At 39.3% G+C, this 18,298-nt stretch overlaps 1 protein-coding gene across 1 annotated transcript in view; it reads right to left on the bottom strand.

Moving 5' to 3' along the window:
- The window catches only part of Hyccin (hyccin), a 105,401-nt gene that overhangs the window by 9,814 nt on the left and 77,289 nt on the right, over positions 1–18,298 (bottom strand). The window contains exon 6 of the mRNA XM_065226668.1: positions 15,091–15,642. Coding sequence (XP_065082740.1) covers positions 15,091–15,642 — 552 coding nt within the window. The remainder of the gene's footprint in view (positions 1–15,090; positions 15,643–18,298) is intronic.

The following is an 18,298-nucleotide window of genomic DNA, read 5'->3' as shown; positions in this document are numbered from 1 at the left end:
TCACAGAAGGGTTGTCTACCTCGGGCCAATAGGGTATCCTACAGTCGTACTCTGGAGGCGTCATTACCCGGGCAATACCAAACTGCGTGATCGATGTCATCATAACCGGTTCTACACCTACATATATCGCTGTCAACGAGGTTTATTCTGTAGTGATGTGAGTGTAGCGAGTAGTGAAGCCCCGACTTACATCCAGACCTTTGAACCACGCTCTCGAAGAAACATTTGGAATAATGGAATGTAACCACCGCCCAAGAGAATTACTTGTCCAATCGTTTTGCCAACTTAAAAGAGAACTCTGACGTACTAATGGGAAAAATTCATCATGTGAAATTCTTCTATCATAAATCTCGCCTTGTTGTGCGCCCACCTTTGCGAGAGAGTCTGCATTCTCATTGCCTGATGGGATTGAGCAATGTGAGGGGACCCATACAAAGGTAATCATATAATCATATTATGATCTTTCGACCAGCAAACTCATTTGCTCCCTTACCTTTGAAAGGAAATAAGATGAGCGCCTACCTTGTTTCATCAACCGAATAGCCTCAATCGAACTGAGACTATCCGAGAAGATGAATTAATAGTCTATGGGCATGTCAGAAATCATCCCCAATGCGAAGTTGATTGCTGCTAGCTCAGCAACATAAACGGAACAGGTTCCTGAAGTTGAGTATTCATTGAAGACGCCGAAGCCAGTAGATCCATCGATGCGTGATCGATCAGTGAAAAATCTTCTATTGCAATTGACTTGTTGGTACTTATATGGCGTTACTTCTACGGATTACTCACCGAAACATTTTTATCGAGTATTATTTTGACGTTTTCACTAGAATTATACAACCTTGCATGCAGTATTGTTTGCGATTTAGTATGCAAGCTTATGTTCCACCGGGGGCCATACATTAATTCTCGCGCAACACGAGAAAAGAACCTATCATTGTTGATCGATTCTCTTCATCAATTTTCTCTTTCGCGAATAACCCCACTGCAAATGAAAGTTCCATTGAGTGTGTTATTTCTCGTTCAAGCTAACATGATCTTCTGTCGAATGTTGCTGCGAGTTTAGCGAGAAATTCGTTTATGCAGCCGTGGAAAATCAAAGAGAAAGTCGGTGAAGAGAATCGATCATCGAGGATAGGCCCTTTTCAAATGTTACGCGAGAATTATATCATGCTAAATTTAGAAAAACTGACCCCTCTTCCCCCTTTCGTCACGTTTCTCCTATACCTAATGCATTGCTTGTCACAAGATCTCACACGTCCTCTCCCCTTAGAGCGTGAGATAATTTATGCATTACCTGTATCTCGCAAACTCTCGTCGTCATTACTGAGTTCCGGACGATGTTTCCTGAGAAAAAAATATTTGAAGAATTACGTCTGTTTGTGATTTTATTCGTAAATCACGCTGCACTGCTTGTAGTAGATATAAAACAATATTGGGCTTAGATCTAATGTTGGGCCTACTTACCATCACACGCAAGGAATAACGCTTCAACCCAGTGTAGATGAATTGCGTTTTTGTTGATGTTCTCCAGTGCTTGATTATCCAACCCAAAATTTTCTGAATCAGAATCGATCCTCAAAAGCAAAATAATCGAATTTATGTTTGGCAAAATGATTATTTTGAATATTGTCGACCCCAGTGCCAATTAATATGAGGCAATATTTTACCATCGATCTGTGGGTAAAAAGCAACACGACACGTTTTTACAGCGCCATATTTGTGTAAAATTAAAATAATAATTTTGCATTTGATTCTCAAAATCAACCCCATCAAGATGAAGACGAATATTAATATTGGCAAAACAGAGGCGATGAGCCTCGAATGAAGAAAAACAAATGTTGACTTCGATGAGGGCGGATGATGAAAGGTGCCACAGAAGGAAGAAGTGTTAGTTTGTTTACTAAAATGAACTATGCCGATTGTCTATGGGAAGTTTTGCTATGATCAACACTCCTCGTGTTTATTCGCGAAATTGTGACCTGCATACACCTACCGGTTGTATGAAACAGTCCTCAAATCTGTACCGAACATTTATGAAATATAACTTCGATCCAAACATTCCTTTGCAAACCAAAAATGAAATTAATTATGCTCTTGAATCTCTGACTACTTCTATAGTTGAAGCAAGAGCTGCCTCAGTTCCAAAAAGCGAGGTTAAATTCGATTCAATTATAATAGACGACGATCTTCAGCTCTTGATCCATCTTAGACCCGAGTTCCAAACCCTTTTGGAAAATCATAAAAATTTTGAAAAATCCTCAAAATCCTATTCCAGCGCTTAAAGAAGGTGGTAAAATTTTGATCACATATTTGGAAAAAGCTCAGAAACTTGCTAAGCAATTCGAGAGTTCCCATTATTTCAGTTTGGGTCTTACTAGTCCTATTGAGAATCAGGGTGCGCGGGATTATCTGAATATTTTCTCTCGGGAGAATATTTTTGATGATTCCTGATGATTGATGGGACTGATTTGGACGAAGTAAGGTCTATAACTAAAAAGTTTCATAATATGAAAGCTCCAGGTGATGATGGAATTTTCTATATCCTCATCAACAAACCTTGTCTTTCTTGGTAAAATTATTTAACAGATGTTTCCATTTGGCATACTTTCCTACTTACCTGCAAAAGTTGTTTCAATTTTGAAACTGCATAAAAATCCAGCTGAAGCTTCTAGCTACCGTCTCTTCAATAAGTAAACTTTTTGAAAAGATAATTTTAAATAAAATAATGCATCACATCAATACAAACTCAGATGAGCAGTTTGGATTTCGCCATGGGCATTCAACTCTTAAGAGTTACCAATTTAATTCGTTCAAACAAATCTGAAGGCCACTCAACTGGAGTTGCTCTTCTAGACATAGAAAAAAGCATTCGACAGTGTTTGGCATGAAGGTTTGATTGCTAAATTGAAAAAGTTTAATTTTCCACTTTATATTATGAAATTAGTTCAAAATTATTTAACTGACAGAACTCTGCAGGTAAATTATCAAAATTCCAAATCTAATCGACCAGCTGTTAGAGCAGGAGTTCCTCAGGGTAGCATTCTTGGGCCTATATTGTATAACATACTTCGGACCTCCCTGATTTGCCTCAGGGTTGTCACAAATCTTTGTTCGCTGATGACACAGGCATTTCCGCTAAAGGAAGAAGTCTTCGTGTTATGTGCAGCAGACTGCAGAAAAGTTTAGGTATTTTCTCTTCTTATTTACAATAATGGAAGATTGCTCCCAAACTCAACTTATAATATTTCCACATAAGCCTAGAGCTTCCTTTTTGAAACCTAGTAGTAGTCACATAGTGACTATGAACGGAGTTCCAATTTCCTGGTCAAACCAAATGAAATATCTTGGATTAATACTTGACCAAAAATTAACTTTTAAAGATGACATTGAGGGCATTCAAGCCAAATATTTATTATATAAAATGTTTGTATCCTCTTATTAACAGAAAATCCAAACTTTGCCTGACGAATAAACTTCTAATATGTAAACAAGTTTTTAGACCGGCCATGCTTTGCGCTGTGCCAATATGGTCTAGTTGTTGCACCACCAGAAGCACTTCAAAGGATTCAGAACAAAGTTCTGAAGATGATTTTGAAGTTGCCTCCCTGGTACAATACTACCGAAGTACAGAAAACTTTGCATCCCGAAAGTCACAAGTTTGGTCTCCAGGAAGACCCGGATCATCCGTAAAAGTGGTTATTTCATGAAACTTATTCTAGAGCTCCGTGGTTTTGTAGAAACCACTCATAAACGTCTTATTAGAGTAAATTCGGAGTTGTGACTGAAATATTACCCTGGGGATCACGTAATGGTCTTCTGGAAAATCCGAAACATCCGTAGAAGTGGTCAATTCACGAAACTGATCCTAGCGCTCAGTGTTTTTTTTAACCACTCATAAACGTCTTATCACAATGAATTCGGAGTTGTGACCGGTATGGTGGACCAATTTTGCATCCGAAAATCAACAAGTCTGGTCCATCGGAAGATCCGGAACATCCGTAAAGTGGTAAATCAGTTAAAATGATCTTAGAGCTCCGTGTTGGTTTCGGATGTACCAGATCTTTTTGTGAACCATCCCGTGATCGCCAGCATCCATTTTCTGGTCACAACTCATAATTCATATTGATCAGACCTCTATGAGTGGTTTCGAAAAAAAACCATGGAGCTCTAGGATCAATTTCAATTATGGCCCAGTTTTGCGGATGTTCTGGATCTTTTAGTGAACCATCTCGTAGTCCTCAGAGTCCATATTCCAGTCAAAACTCAGAATTCATTCTGATAAGACGCCTATGCGTGGTATCGACAAAACCACGGAATTCTAGAATCGGTTTCATGAATTGGCAACTTTTACGGATGTTCCGGATCTTTTAGTGAACCTTCCCGTAGTCCCTAGCGTCCATTTTCTGGTCACAAATCTTAATTCATTGTGATAAAACATGTATGAGTGGTTTCGAAAAAATAAAAAAACGGAGCTCTGGAATCTGTTTCGTGAATTGACCAGTTTTACGGATGTTCCGGATCTTCCGGAGAACCATCGCATAGCCCTCAGGGTCATTTTTCTGGTCACAACTCTGAATTCATTCTGACAAGACGCCTACCAAAGTAACATTGCAGGTTTTATCGTGGTTTTATAGCATTCTACAAGTCTAAATCATGGTCTACAGAACCCTCATAAAACCAAAATTGTTACTTGGGTATGAGTGATTTCGACAAAACCGCGGAATTCTAGGATCGGTTTCATGAATTGACCACTTTTATGGATGTTCCGGATCTTCCGGTGGACCATCCCGTTTTCTCCATATTCCATATTTTAGTCACAACTCCAAATTCATTCTGATAAGACGTCTTTGAGTGGTTTAGAAAAAAAAAACGCTGAGCTTTAGGATCAGTTTCATAAAATGAACACTTCAAGGATGTTCCGGATCTTCCACAGGACCAGTCTTGTGACTTACCGGGAACTGACTATTCCTAAAAGGTGACCAACTATCTGCTTAACAACTTCTCCAAAGACATCAGGAAGTTATCTTTTCAAATTGCCGTACAATCAGTGTTTGGTCCCAATTAGCTCAAATCCCATATGCTACGTGTATTCGTTAATGCCGGATCGACCGACCGGAATCCGGCAAGAACGAATCCTTACTATGGGAATCTTGACTGTATATTATAACAATTAAGGCTGGTAAGTTACTGTAGTAACTGGAGCACCTAGGAGCACCCGTAGATTTTATGTTTTGGCACTGTTTATGGCAAAATAGTTAACTTTTCATGAACATTAACGGCAAATAACTCACCAATACTAGCGGACCGTGAGTTCCAGTCTACCTGTGACCTGTGGACTTCGATACTCAGAGGTTGCCTTGATTTAGAGAATTGTGTTATGGACGCATTTCGCGCCAAATCGTATTCGGAGCTGGCAGCACCCTCTCAGATTTCAATGAAACTTTCTGGATGTGTGGACCTTGCCTAAATATGCCACTTTGCATACTCAGTTTTTCCAAAATTTATCTAGACTAACATTTGAGAAGGGCCAAACTTTTTCTGCCGATTTTTTTTCAAAAAAATAATATGGAAAAATGACAACTCCTACAAAAATGTGATGTATCGATAACTTTTAGAAAATTGTTCAAGTTATCGTAAGAAAAATACTGGAAAAAAATTCATTTGAGACCTACACTGAAACAAATCTATTTTTAAAATTTAAAGTCGATTTAAAAAAAATGGCCATGTTTGATTTGGATGAAACTTTGCCTCAAGATAGGTAATTATGTTTACTACCAACCGTCCATACATCGCGAGATGGGCACTTTTAAGAAAAAAAGTTTGCCATTTTCAACCAGTGAAGCTCAAAATCATCTCAGAATCCAATGAAGCTCAATTTGCGATTCAATTTTGTCTAATCAGCACTTAAGTTCACTTTGATTAATCGAGAATTTCATATGAAAAGGGCTCATGATGCATTTCTCGCCAAATCGTATTTGGAATTGGCAGTATCCTCTCAGAGTTCAATAAAACTATTTGGACATGTAGACCTTGTCAAAAAAAAATATAATTCCTTTATTCTGTTGTCTACAACTGATGCAAAATTTGATAATATGTGAGGGAAAAAAGTCAAGATTTTTCATATATCATTTATTTATATATTTTAGATGTTTTAAACCTATTTTCATACATGCTATTTTTTCCTGTTTCCAATCAAGTTAAATATTTTTGGTTCACCTTCTGAATTAGAATACCTTCTTGCCGCTACTTTGTCACCAGTTATAGGCACAAAACTGTGGAATTTCTGTGTGCCAGATATTGTCTTTGTGCTGTTATATAGTTCTTCGAGTTCTTCTGACATTTCGATGTACTGTTCAGTGGATATGTACTCGAAACGTAGTTTTGTGATATTTTAATCTGTTTGTTCAACTGCCCAGTTATATAATTCTCGTGGAGTTGTTATGGTGTTTCCATAATCTCGAGCAATACTAGCTCTCTTTGCCATTCGCTTGAGAGTGCAACCATTGGCATCATAGGGACCTTTTCCATGAGACGTTGCAAAAAAATGCCATTCTGCTTCTAATCCATGCTTTGACTGAAATCTACACAGACTAGCAAAGTTTTTTTTTATTTGCTGTGATGCTGACCCATCTGACATAAAAGTAATTTTAGAAAAATCTATCGATTGTTTAATAAAATCTATCATTTTTGAGATGAACAACTGAACTGCAACTGTATCGTGAGTCATTACTTCTGATATGATAATGAAGCTAACATTTTCAAGTTTATTGTCTTTCTTATAATAAACTTCAAATGGATGTATTGTTGCTTGAGAATTATTCCAGTGATATCCTTGAGCAGCGTTTTGGATGAATGAATAATTTTCAGAAAAATCACAAATTGCTAGAATTTCGCCTTCTTTTAATGATTCTTTTTTATTTCTTAGAAAAGATGACTGTTGTTTGTAAATAAAGTCATGAGTTATAAGTTTGTTAATTTTATCAATGAGATACGGAACAAATTCATCAACAGGCTTGATAATCGTTTCCAAATTACAACGATCAGTATTCAGCCACTGTTGAAACACAACATCTTGTTTGTCATTTGATTCTCTTCAATATGTTCATTGGAAGCACACTTTTCGCAAGCACGGAAAAAGCAATCAGGTGTTCTAGTAGAAATATTACAAAGCATTTTTTTTTCTATTATTGCATCTTGTGACATAATTCTTAAACTGTTGATCATCAATTTTACATTTTCATGAATTGTACAAATACATACATTATGTATACACTATGCTGCTGCCCACTAGTTGACGGTTGGATATTTACTTCAATTCCAACCGATCGGCGTTTTTTCATAACTGGACTTCTATTATGAGATATCACGCTACGGCATGACTCACAAATGCTCATCGTTTCATCAATTTCGTGGTTATATCGCATAAAGGGTGTCCACGATTAAATTGCCACACACAAAATTGATTCGCAAAATTCGAGTTTTCATCCGATTGCCATCAAATTTTCAGGGATTGAGAAATAACTATTAAACTTCATTTTATCATTTTACTTGTATTTTATTTACAGTCCATACGCAAATGCCCGCACCTTGGCCTTAACCCCGGCCATAAGATTCTGCACAACCTGTGAATCAACCGTTTTTTGCATGTAAACCCATACTTTCTTCAGTTCCTCGACTGTCTTCACTACCTTAGGTCGTTTAAGAAGGTGCTGCTTCATAATCGCCCAGTACTTCTCGATGGGGCGGAGCTCCGGAGTGTTGGGAGGGTTGAACATTTTCGGCACGAAATTGACCTTATTGTCCGCATACCACTTCAGCACGTCCTTGGAGTAGTGGCATGAGGCCAAATCTGGCCAGAAGATTGTTGGGACGTTGTGGGCCTTCAGGAGAGGAAGCAGCCGCTTCTGGAGGCACTCTTTTATGTACACCTGTCCGTTCATCGTGTCCTGGGTCACGAAAGGTGCACTCCGCTTCCCGCACGTGCAGATGGCTTGTCAAACCAGGAATTTCTTCGCAAATTTGGACATCTTCTGAGTGCGGACATGCTCCGGAACGCTGAACTTATCCTTGGCCGTGAAAAACAGGTTGCCGGGGATCTGTTTGAAGTCGGCCTTCACATATGTTTCGTCGTCCATGATGCAGCATTCAACTTTCGTCAGCATGTTGAGGTACAACTTCCTGGCACGGGTTTTGGCGGACTTGTTCTGCTTCTCGTCGCGATTAGGGGCCTTTTGTACCTTGAACGTTCGAAGCCCAGCCTTAGTTTTGACCTTCTGGACAAAACTTCGGCTTAGGTGCAGCTTCTTAGCCACATCCCTAACGGAGGCGTTCGGATTTCGGTTGAAGGCCCCAACTACGCGGTTGTGATTTTTGGTGTTGTACGGAATACTTTTTCCTTCACTTCTGGGCTTCCGATCGGTGGTCAACCGTTCCTCGAACCGCTTAATCACTCGCGACACCGTGGAATTCGCGATTCCCAACGTTTTAGCGATGGAACGATGCGAGAGATCCTTGTTCTCGTGATGAATGCGCAAGATTTTATCACGCACGAGCTGTTCTTTCGACTCCATTTCCGCGAGTTTTGATCACAGGACTTTAAAACTTGCAGGATGTAAATAATGCACTATGAACTAAATCCACCCAAATTTTCATTAAATTCTACCCAACGGTTAAAAAGTTAGAGCAATTTCATAGTGTGGCAATTTCATCGTGGACACCCTTTATCTGCTTAACAACTTCTCCAAAAACATCAGGAAGTTATCTTTTCAAATTGCCGTACAATCAGTGTTTGGTCCCAATTAGCTCAAATCCCATATGCTACGTGTATTCGTTAATGCCGGATCGACCGTACTATAGGAATCCGGCAAGAACGATTCCGTACTATGGGAATCTTGACTGTATATTATAACAATTAAGGCTGGTAAGTTACTGTAGTAACTGGAGCACCTAGGTTAAAATGAAATGTAATTTATTTTTGGAACAAATAAAGAGTTAAAAAAAAAGTCCTCAAAGCTGTCCAAATCCACCCGTAGATTTTATGTTTTGGCACTGTTTATGGCAAAATAATAAACTTTTCATGAACATTAACGGCAAATAACTCACCAATACTAGCGGACCGTGAGTTCCAGTTTACCTGTGATTATCTACCTTGGACTTCGATACTCAGGGGTTGCCTTGATTTAGAGAATTTTGTTATGTCATAATTCAAATTCCAAGCAGTTAGTCTATCTGCTAAGGTTGTCTTCATTTTCAGCTCAGTTGAGTGCAGAAGAAATTGTTACCAAGCATACCCGCCCTTTGCCTCTATTCTTTGAGCGGAGTTTTTCACAGATGACTTCTTACTTTATTTACCTTTCCGTACCTACCGTAATATTTGATAAATAATAACAAATTATTGAGATATTGTTAAAAGTCTACCACTGCTTCTTGATCACTAACTCGGCATAACGAATTGAAACGCCATTGAATTCACTTCGGCCTATCGGATGAAGATAAAAGTTGATTAGGTCGGAACGCTTCTTTTCTTTTTGAGTATAATCGGTGCAAACATTCATATCACGCGTTTTTATTGACTTCGGTAGCTTTTGAACTAAAGTATCGTACCAAACGCATAACAGACTTTTCAACACCGAATTCATGGATTTGTTTGATGTTTTCTGCTCGATAGGTCCAAAATGGGCGATTAGGCCGACGTAGTTCTCTACCCTATTGAAGTTTAAAAACCATTAATCAAGAGCAAATTTTCATTACGTCGAAAGTAACTAAGGTAAACAAAGTCGAGCTATCAGTGTCAATCGATGCTCCTGCTATTACACTATATACTGTCTGAATATAGGATCACATTCCATTTTTAAATTTATTTACCAGTCAAATTACTATGGGATGGTCCATTCATTATGTCACGCAAATTTGGCCCATTTTCAACCCAGACCCCCCTCCCCCTTTGTCACATTTTCTGTATGGACCTTAATTTTTTTTTTTTTGTATGTCTCCTCACAGTTTTCAAACCCCCCCCCCCCCCCTAAATGTGTGACATAATTAATGGACGACCCCTTTTTGACGTAATCACCTTCCGATCAAAATATTTTTCGATGTTATTCCGCATTTTGCACCACTTTAGATTCTTGTGCAAAAAATAATGGCAGAGTAATATTTTCGCACAGGTCATGAAATTGCAAAAGCGACTAATTTGACAGCAGTAGCAGCATTGGCAAGCTACACTACTGAATTGGAGCTCTAGAAAACATCAAGAAGGTCAATATTTGAATTTAATTACCAGTGTGGAAATAGTACTGTGTACTTATTATGAGCGCAGGGGTCTAATGAGGTGTGAAATCAACAATACTTAAGTCACCCGATTTCTATGAAGATGCCGTTTGTCGTAAGTAACAGCACAGAGAAACCCGTGAAAAGTGTACGTTCGTCGTTTCGCTTTCTCATTATTAAAGTGAATAAATCGAACTGTTTGTTGCTAAAATGATTTAGGTGGTCCTCAAATGATTAATGGGCTGCACGTAAGGAGACGTGAATTGGGAAGTCAATTAAGTATGGCGCCTCTTCAAATCAGTAAAGAAGAAGAAGAAGAAGAAGAAGAAGAAGAAGAAGAAGAAGAAGCCATCAAAGTGTGTGTGAAAAATCACCAATTAGTCAAAAACTGAATATGTGCACAATATGTCTTATTGTTCTGGGAAATATTGCATGACAACATACTAGACACTTAATTACATATATTCCAGCTAAGAAAAGTCACTAAAAAACATGTAGCATTGCTATTTTTATCACACGAATCAATGTTCCGATTCTGCTTCTTCTTGATACACTTGTTGTTGTATCCCTGTTCACTTTTTCCACAAAATTTGTTTCATTCCGTTTTCAAATATCCACTTATAAAACAACTGCTGTACTGCATCACAGCACTTCTGCAACAACTAATTACCTGGTCTGATGTTTATTGTAGCCAAAACTGCACCAATTTCACTTATTTTTACAAAAAAATATTGATTCATGAATCAAACAGAAAAAAATCGATTCGTGTTTACTATACACTCTGCATGCAACAATGTGCGTAAGCAATCATCAATCATCACGTCCAGTGATGTCAATTTGCTTTCCAAGAAAATTATATTAAAAATGCGTTTTTGCTTTGAAAATTAAAAAAAAATGTTTTAATAGTCAACTGTTATCACAACATAATATTTTTTTTTATTTTGAATTCATTTTTTGTAATTAATGTTAAAAAAATAAATAAACAATTTCTTAATCAAATTTGCACTGACCATCTGGCCACACTGCCGTCTGACCGTCCAGCTGATTTTGACAGGTTTCAAAATGTAAATATAAACAGTGCGAAATCAACATGCCGCAAGTTTCGAAAAAACGTAAAGCAGCGTTTTTACGATGGATCTCCCGGAAAAAGCAAACGAACCAGGCTACCGTTTGTTCCGGAGATCCCCCTACAGATCCTGATATAGACGAAGTAGATTACGTGGAGCTGGAAGGCGTAACTGATGAAGGTAAGATTGCTTTTAATACGTTTAGTTTCACTTCGTGATAACTTTTTTTTTAGAACATCCAGAACATCATACTCTGCGATCAGCGGATACCTATTCAGCAAGCGATCTACAGGAAATTCCAATGTCGTATCACGAAAACCTTTCCATGCTACCGGATCCTGACGATACCGCTTTACTGCAGATGGATGGGAGGCAATTGCAATCTCCGTTTCCGTTAGATGGAACAGAATCCTTTTGGTGCTACCAACCCGAAGCGGATATCGAACATCTCCTGTCCACAAGCCCGACAAGAATCAGAGATGATTTTCCCATCGATCTTGAGCCAGGTACGCCGCTCCTTGCAAATGACGGAGGAGATCATTCTTTGGTCCGGTCATCAATTTCCCACGAAAAGCAGATGGGAGACAAACACAACGTCCGTGTCGGAGATCTTTCAATAGACCCTGTCCCACACGAGAATGCAAACATGGGCTGGGAAGAAATAATCCGTAAAGGTAAGAGTTCATTTAATTTTCTCTTCGTATCACTTAGAACGTTTTTCTTGCAGAATATGACACCCAAACAGCAGCAGATAGCTATACGACGCGTGATGTAGAAGAAATTTCACTACCGCATTCGGAAAACCTGTTGATGCTGCATACGGGTCCTGGCGAAATTGCCTTACCGGCGATGGTTGAAATTGAATTACTCCCTCCGTCACACGAGACTGAATTCTTCTGGTCACATCAAGCCGAAGTGAATAGCGAACGCCTCCTGGATACTGATGAGCTAACATCAGGACTTATAGATGAATGTCCTATTGACCTCGAACTAGGTTCACCATCTCTTGCGAGGGACGAAACAGGCCTACGTATAGTTGGGGGAGATTCAAAAATGCGCACCGACAAGTATATGTGGTTGATAATTTCGAGAACTGCACTAATTTGAATACTGTTTTCAGGCGGTCGATTTGAAGAAAGCTTCGCCGCAACGAAACCGAAGAAAGCAGTTTCTTTGACTCGCTCCGAAACCGTGATTATGAGCATTCCAGGAGGTCCTCCAATGAAATCCGCTGAATTAGATCCGTTGGCGGTTTGTAACTTTTTTTTTTTTTTTTTTTTCCTTTATTTTAGAGATTTTTAGCCTGAGGCTAGTTCATCTCTGGCGGTTTGTAACTGCCCTGCCTGTAAGAAGACTGTCGAGTTCAACCAACGCAGCCAACAGACACCGACTTGCAAACCATACAATTCCGATTTCGAGCCCCGAAATGACAAATCCATCGAAAAAGTAATGCTGAAAATATACGCCAACTTTGATGCATTAACATTGCCAACTGGAATGGCTAGTCGTAAATCAGCAATAAGGTATGCAATAAAGGAATGTGCCGTGGGGTGTGGGTGGTGCTGCTCATTTAATTGGGGAATACCCTATAAATAGCGGTGGATATACGGCACCACCCTCCACGTTTTTAGGAATTCATGTAGTACGTTCGATTCGCTCAGTTGTTTTTCTAAACTGTTAAGGACTATATTTTTAAGGCTTCGATCGTTCGGATTTCGCTTGTTGTTTGTATACGATTTTTGCGAGCCAATTAAAGACAATTTTTTGGCAGTTTTTTAAGTTTTTTTACTTTAAAAAGCCGCCATTTTGTCAAACAACATTTGTTTTCGAAACCCGACGATCGAAGCCTTAATTCACTTATTGTTAACGAAACCCCGTTGAATTTTTTGGTATCAGATAAACTCTGCTCGTGCTAGCGTGGTCACCGCAAAACACCTTTTTTAAAAGGTCTCCTCTTAGAAGCGGCGTCCTGGCAATCTAACACCACCAAAAAACTGGTTATATATTGATTTTCAAAGACGAATGTTAGAGCAATAAAGGAGTGAAAACCGATTTGAAATATGTCTTGCCAAGAAAAAAATATTCAAAATTACGCTTTTTTTGGCCTTGCAGGTAGGCGTCACCCCTTAACCGCGCTATAGGAATCTTAACTGTTAATGTTTTCTTTCTAACCCTGTAGGGTGAATTACTATATCACGAAATGGAGGTTATGTTGACAAAGAAAAATTGCAGCTTCGATGATTCCAGAGTAAACAAACAATTTCATCTCACACACACAGTGACATGGTCAATGATTATTATCGCACAAATACATAACCGTGGTGATTAATCAAGTGATCCCCCAATTCACCTTAATCGGAAATAGAAATAACTTTTCGGTCATCAAAACAAAACTTTATTTTTCTCGGATCGGTGCGAATGTTACTTTCGACATAATGAAAATTTGCTCTTGTAATCATCCTCTTTAATGGGGTGTTTACACTAACACTAGTTCGCTAGCCCAACCAGCTCAACCAACTAGCATGAATTTCAGTTGTCCCAGAAATCTCAAGCTGGTAGATGCTGACGCCCTGTTTACATTATGCTGACTATTTTTTAGTTCAGACCTAGAACACTAGCGCTAGCAAACCACCGCAGATGTTAACACCACATAGTGTACTAGAACTGTATTCAAAAGTAGTCAGCCTAATGTAAACAGGGCGTCAGCATCTACCAACACGAGATTTCAGGAGCAACTGAAATTCGTTCCAGTTGGTTGAGCTGGTTGAGCTAGTGAACCAGCGTATGTGTAAACAGCCCATAAGCGCCATACGATTCTCAGACCAAACAAATGACAATCGTGGCACGTATATCAATTTACTATCGCATCAAATTTTGACTAAATTTTCTTTTAATCCCTGAATAATTATAGCTTGAGTTTTTGACCTTTTTCTTGACGATTTCAATTAACCACTTCTTGGTGTCATCAATCCAATGCAAGCAAAGAAACGCAGCATATGTTTGTAAGGAAGCATAAGCGTTAGGGTTTCGTCTTCAACTGAGCTTCCACGAACAGCTTATTCATCCGGTACGGAGCCAAGATTCCCACCCAACGCAAAGCGTAACATCGTAGTAGAATGCAATAAATGATCAACAGAGCGTAAAATGTCTTCACAGGAAACTTGCGAAGGCGGAACCCAATTGCAATTGTCGCAATGTGCGACTGCGATGGACCGTTTACCTATTGCGTGGCAGACTATTCATTCACTCTACCAGCTGCTGGTTGTTAGGTTAAAAATGAGGAAACATCGCAGAAAATAAAAGTAAACGGAAGCAAACAACAAAACCGAAAGCAGACTTTCAGGCGCGGTAAATAAGGAACTAATATTAGAAGTATTTTTTTTTTATGTATGCTCCATACCTGGGTGAGATGCCGTTTTTCTGCCAGCCGTAGACCGTGGGAGTTCCAAAGGTCGAATATGATGTGGGTTAATGGAAATAATGCATTTTTTTTAACGGACGCAAAAAAAGAATTCTCTTCTGTTGTCGTTGAACGTGACTGTTACTAGCAATTCGTTGTTTACCGTTTGTTCTGTGATGAAAAATGTGCGTTGATTCGAGATTCTAGGGATTCTTACAGACTGCGGTGTTTAGGCTGTAGTGGCGTCGTCATATTGCTAATTTTAACACAGGCATTCGAGATGTTCGATTTTCTTCGTTTAGCAGAAGCACTTGATTTTGCAGCGTGAGAGAGGAATCTCTCCTCAATAAAGACCCGGTATCGTAGACGGTTGGATGAGATGTATCGTTGCGGGGCGTCCATTGATGATCAAAGCCTGCAGTTCGTCGTCCGAGTCTTGCAAACTGTCCAGTTCCTCGTACAGCCGAGCCCCGGCACTGGCCCGCGCTTCCGATCGATTAACCGGCGACTGGTTCTTGCTGGTGAGGAACTTCTTCCGCCTCAGCGATGCCGGCGATATGTCGTTGAAGTCTTCCGCTTTCGCGCCCATTATCTTGTGCTTGGGCGATTCTGCCGGGCTAGAATGCTTCGATGAGGCGGACTTTTTCGGAGAATCACCCTCCTCCTCGATGCTGGTCTGCTTCGGTGTGGTGTTCATGTTAGTCTTCCAGCCCCAGTTCTTCCACTTGCGGGATTCCTTCTTCTTCGGTTCCGGCTTTGGGTCGTTGGCTTCGTCGACGACTCCGTTGACGCTGGGTCCACCGTTCGTGCCCACTACCTGACCGTCCGATTCGATTACCGCCAGCTTGGTCATCATCTCCTGCTGCGTCGACTGGAGACTATTGACAAACTCTACTTCCAGATCGTCTAATGATACGAATATACACAATAACATCGAAGGGAAGGGTGATAGAATAAGTTTGGATAGTTTATTCGAATCAGTAATGCTCTACACTCTATCAATTAAAAAAAAAGTGTCAATCATTCAATGGAAGAAAAGATATAACATCTACTAGGTGTTACAAACACACAACGGCTACGGAACAGCAAGGTGATATCAAATCATAAAATTGAAGAAAAACTGTAGGAGCAAAATAAGAGTATGCAGTGCAAGATGCAGATTTTTTCGAGTTTTTTTTTTTTTAATCAGATTAGGAAATGAAGAAATCAAATTTGAGTGTCTGTAAAATGAAGGATTTATATGTGTTTTGCGATGGAATAACGTGTCAAAGAGAACATCGGAACGGAAATTTTACTGGGAACGGATCATTCTAACCACAGCTATCATACATTACTAACAACAGACTAATAACTGCGTCATTATAATAATTTCCATCATAACCAAGCACAATCAGCAGTGGATCGTAATCAACGCATATGTTTTTTGATTAAATAATTGGTATCTCATCTTCGCATTCACAGAAAAGTTAAATTTTGAGCTCGAACCGCGACGGTGGGTACGCATGTTTATAATTTGCGCAATCTCTGCCTTCTCGTACGTTCGACAAGCCTTTTGAACGTAAATTTCCCCGAAAGCGAGACTGCTGTTTGCTGCTGATAAACGGTAGGTGGATGCGGAAAATAACGTCAGATTATTTCATGTATTTGCGAGAAGGTTCCCTCATCCCCCTTTTTGCAGCACGTGACATAACATAACCCGATCAACTGATGCTAACGTAGGTCGAATTTATAAGATGTGTGACGTAAATTTTGATACGTTGAGAATGACGTTGACTTCTGGAAAAAATGGCCTAACGTTTCAAAATATAACAACATGGACAGTGACAGTAATTTTCAAAGAATTGAAAAATTCTTACTTGAGTAACTATGAGCATTAGCCCAATGCGCATTGGGCAAAATCGGGCCCAAATGAACTATTCAAGTGTATAAATTCACGAGAAATCGATTGGTCAACGGTAGGTGACGGAAAATGGTCAAATCTCCGAATAACAACCGATTTTCCAAACTTGATGGATAATTCAGACCATTTTAAGACTTAATAATGCAAGGGAGTCAAATTCACCACGTTCAAAATCCACTGAGTTTGCAGATTATTTTCCTCGAATTTTCCTTGCAGTGCACGAAAATTATTCAACTATATTAACTAACAGAACCCCAAGGGTGCGTAATGCGACACAGCATGCCTGTCTTGTTGCCGAGAAGCGTGCTTGTTCACAGCATCGCCACGCTCTTAGCACCCTTGGGGTTCTGATAGTTAAAAACGAATATGACCAGCAAAAAAAACTGCACCTGCCTGGTGTGAAAACTATTGAGCGAACCAATTGTCATCATGTTCAAAACCACGTAAAAGGGAGCTTGGTGACTTGGGCCGAATTCCCCCTGTTCTGCATGAAAATTATGGTATTATGGGTCACCCACAATTATGGGCCACTTCCATTCGATAAACACGCAGAACTAACTGACCCATAATAGTGACTACCCTAACTAACGATATCATAGATGGTACGACCGTACCACATAAAGTTAGAATTATATCCCGAATTGGTGGTTAGGCGCATCTTATGGTTATTGATTATGCGGGTAGCTGGCCCATAATACTGGGGTGACTGTATATGGCTCTCAAAAAATAGATTCATTCCAACGACAAATCGACATAAATGAACATAGAAATTTCCATGAAATTTCTGCTCAAAGCACACTACTGACACCTGTTCCCATGTTCGCGAAAAACGTTTAGTCAAGCCATGAACACTTGTTCAAAATTTATGAGTTGATTCGCATCTGATCTATTCTGGACAAATTACGACAAAATCCTACGCTAAGAAAATTTAAAAGATTGTTTTTATGTGTCCCACACATGAATGATATCAACGTGTCGGACACAAACTTTTTTTGACGTAGGACTACGTCTGTGATTTCTATATGGGGGTACACAATGTGAAAACCGAAAATGAAACATGTAACAAAATTATGAAAGATTTTGAACGTTAATAACTCAGCTGCCCCTGGACCAATTCCAATAATTTTACCACCAATCGATCAGAAATTTGTCTATGCATCTGCTGAGACTTAATCATTTTTTTCAAAATGTCACTATTGAAAATAGCACGAATGTACAACTGTTGCTATAGGAATTAAAATTATCACCGATTGCCTGCAAAAAGCGATTTCCAGGACTGTTACAAGATTTTCTAAATTTGATCCGCGAAATCCACGATTTCTCAAAAGAACTCAAATACTAGGGTTTTTGATCTAATTTCCGTCCTACTAAGGACATCGCGCACTTTACCACGCTTTTTGGAAAGGGTTTGAACAAAACATGGAATGTTTTCATCAAAGATAACTTCTAAATTTATCCACCTTTCCATACGTACCGTTGGATTTGATAAAGAGTCAAACAATGTTGAGATATTATTAAAAATCTAACACTGCTTCTTGCTTCTAAATTCGTCCTACGCGTTTCAATTCCGTCCAAACGCATTGAAACGCCATTAGATTTCCTTCGTCCTACGGATAAACGGAGAAAAAGGGGATGCGCTAGGAGCGCTTCTTTTGTTTTGAG

Source organism: Ochlerotatus camptorhynchus, unplaced genomic scaffold, assembly GCF_037179485.1.
Source record: "Ochlerotatus camptorhynchus isolate MF236.1 unplaced genomic scaffold, CSIRO-AGI_Acam_v1.1 ptg000257l, whole genome shotgun sequence".
NCBI classification, from domain to species: domain Eukaryota; kingdom Metazoa; phylum Arthropoda; class Insecta; order Diptera; family Culicidae; genus Ochlerotatus; species Ochlerotatus camptorhynchus.
The sequence above is the reverse complement of the archived record's forward strand: the minus strand, read 5'-3'. Positions and strand labels throughout refer to the sequence as shown.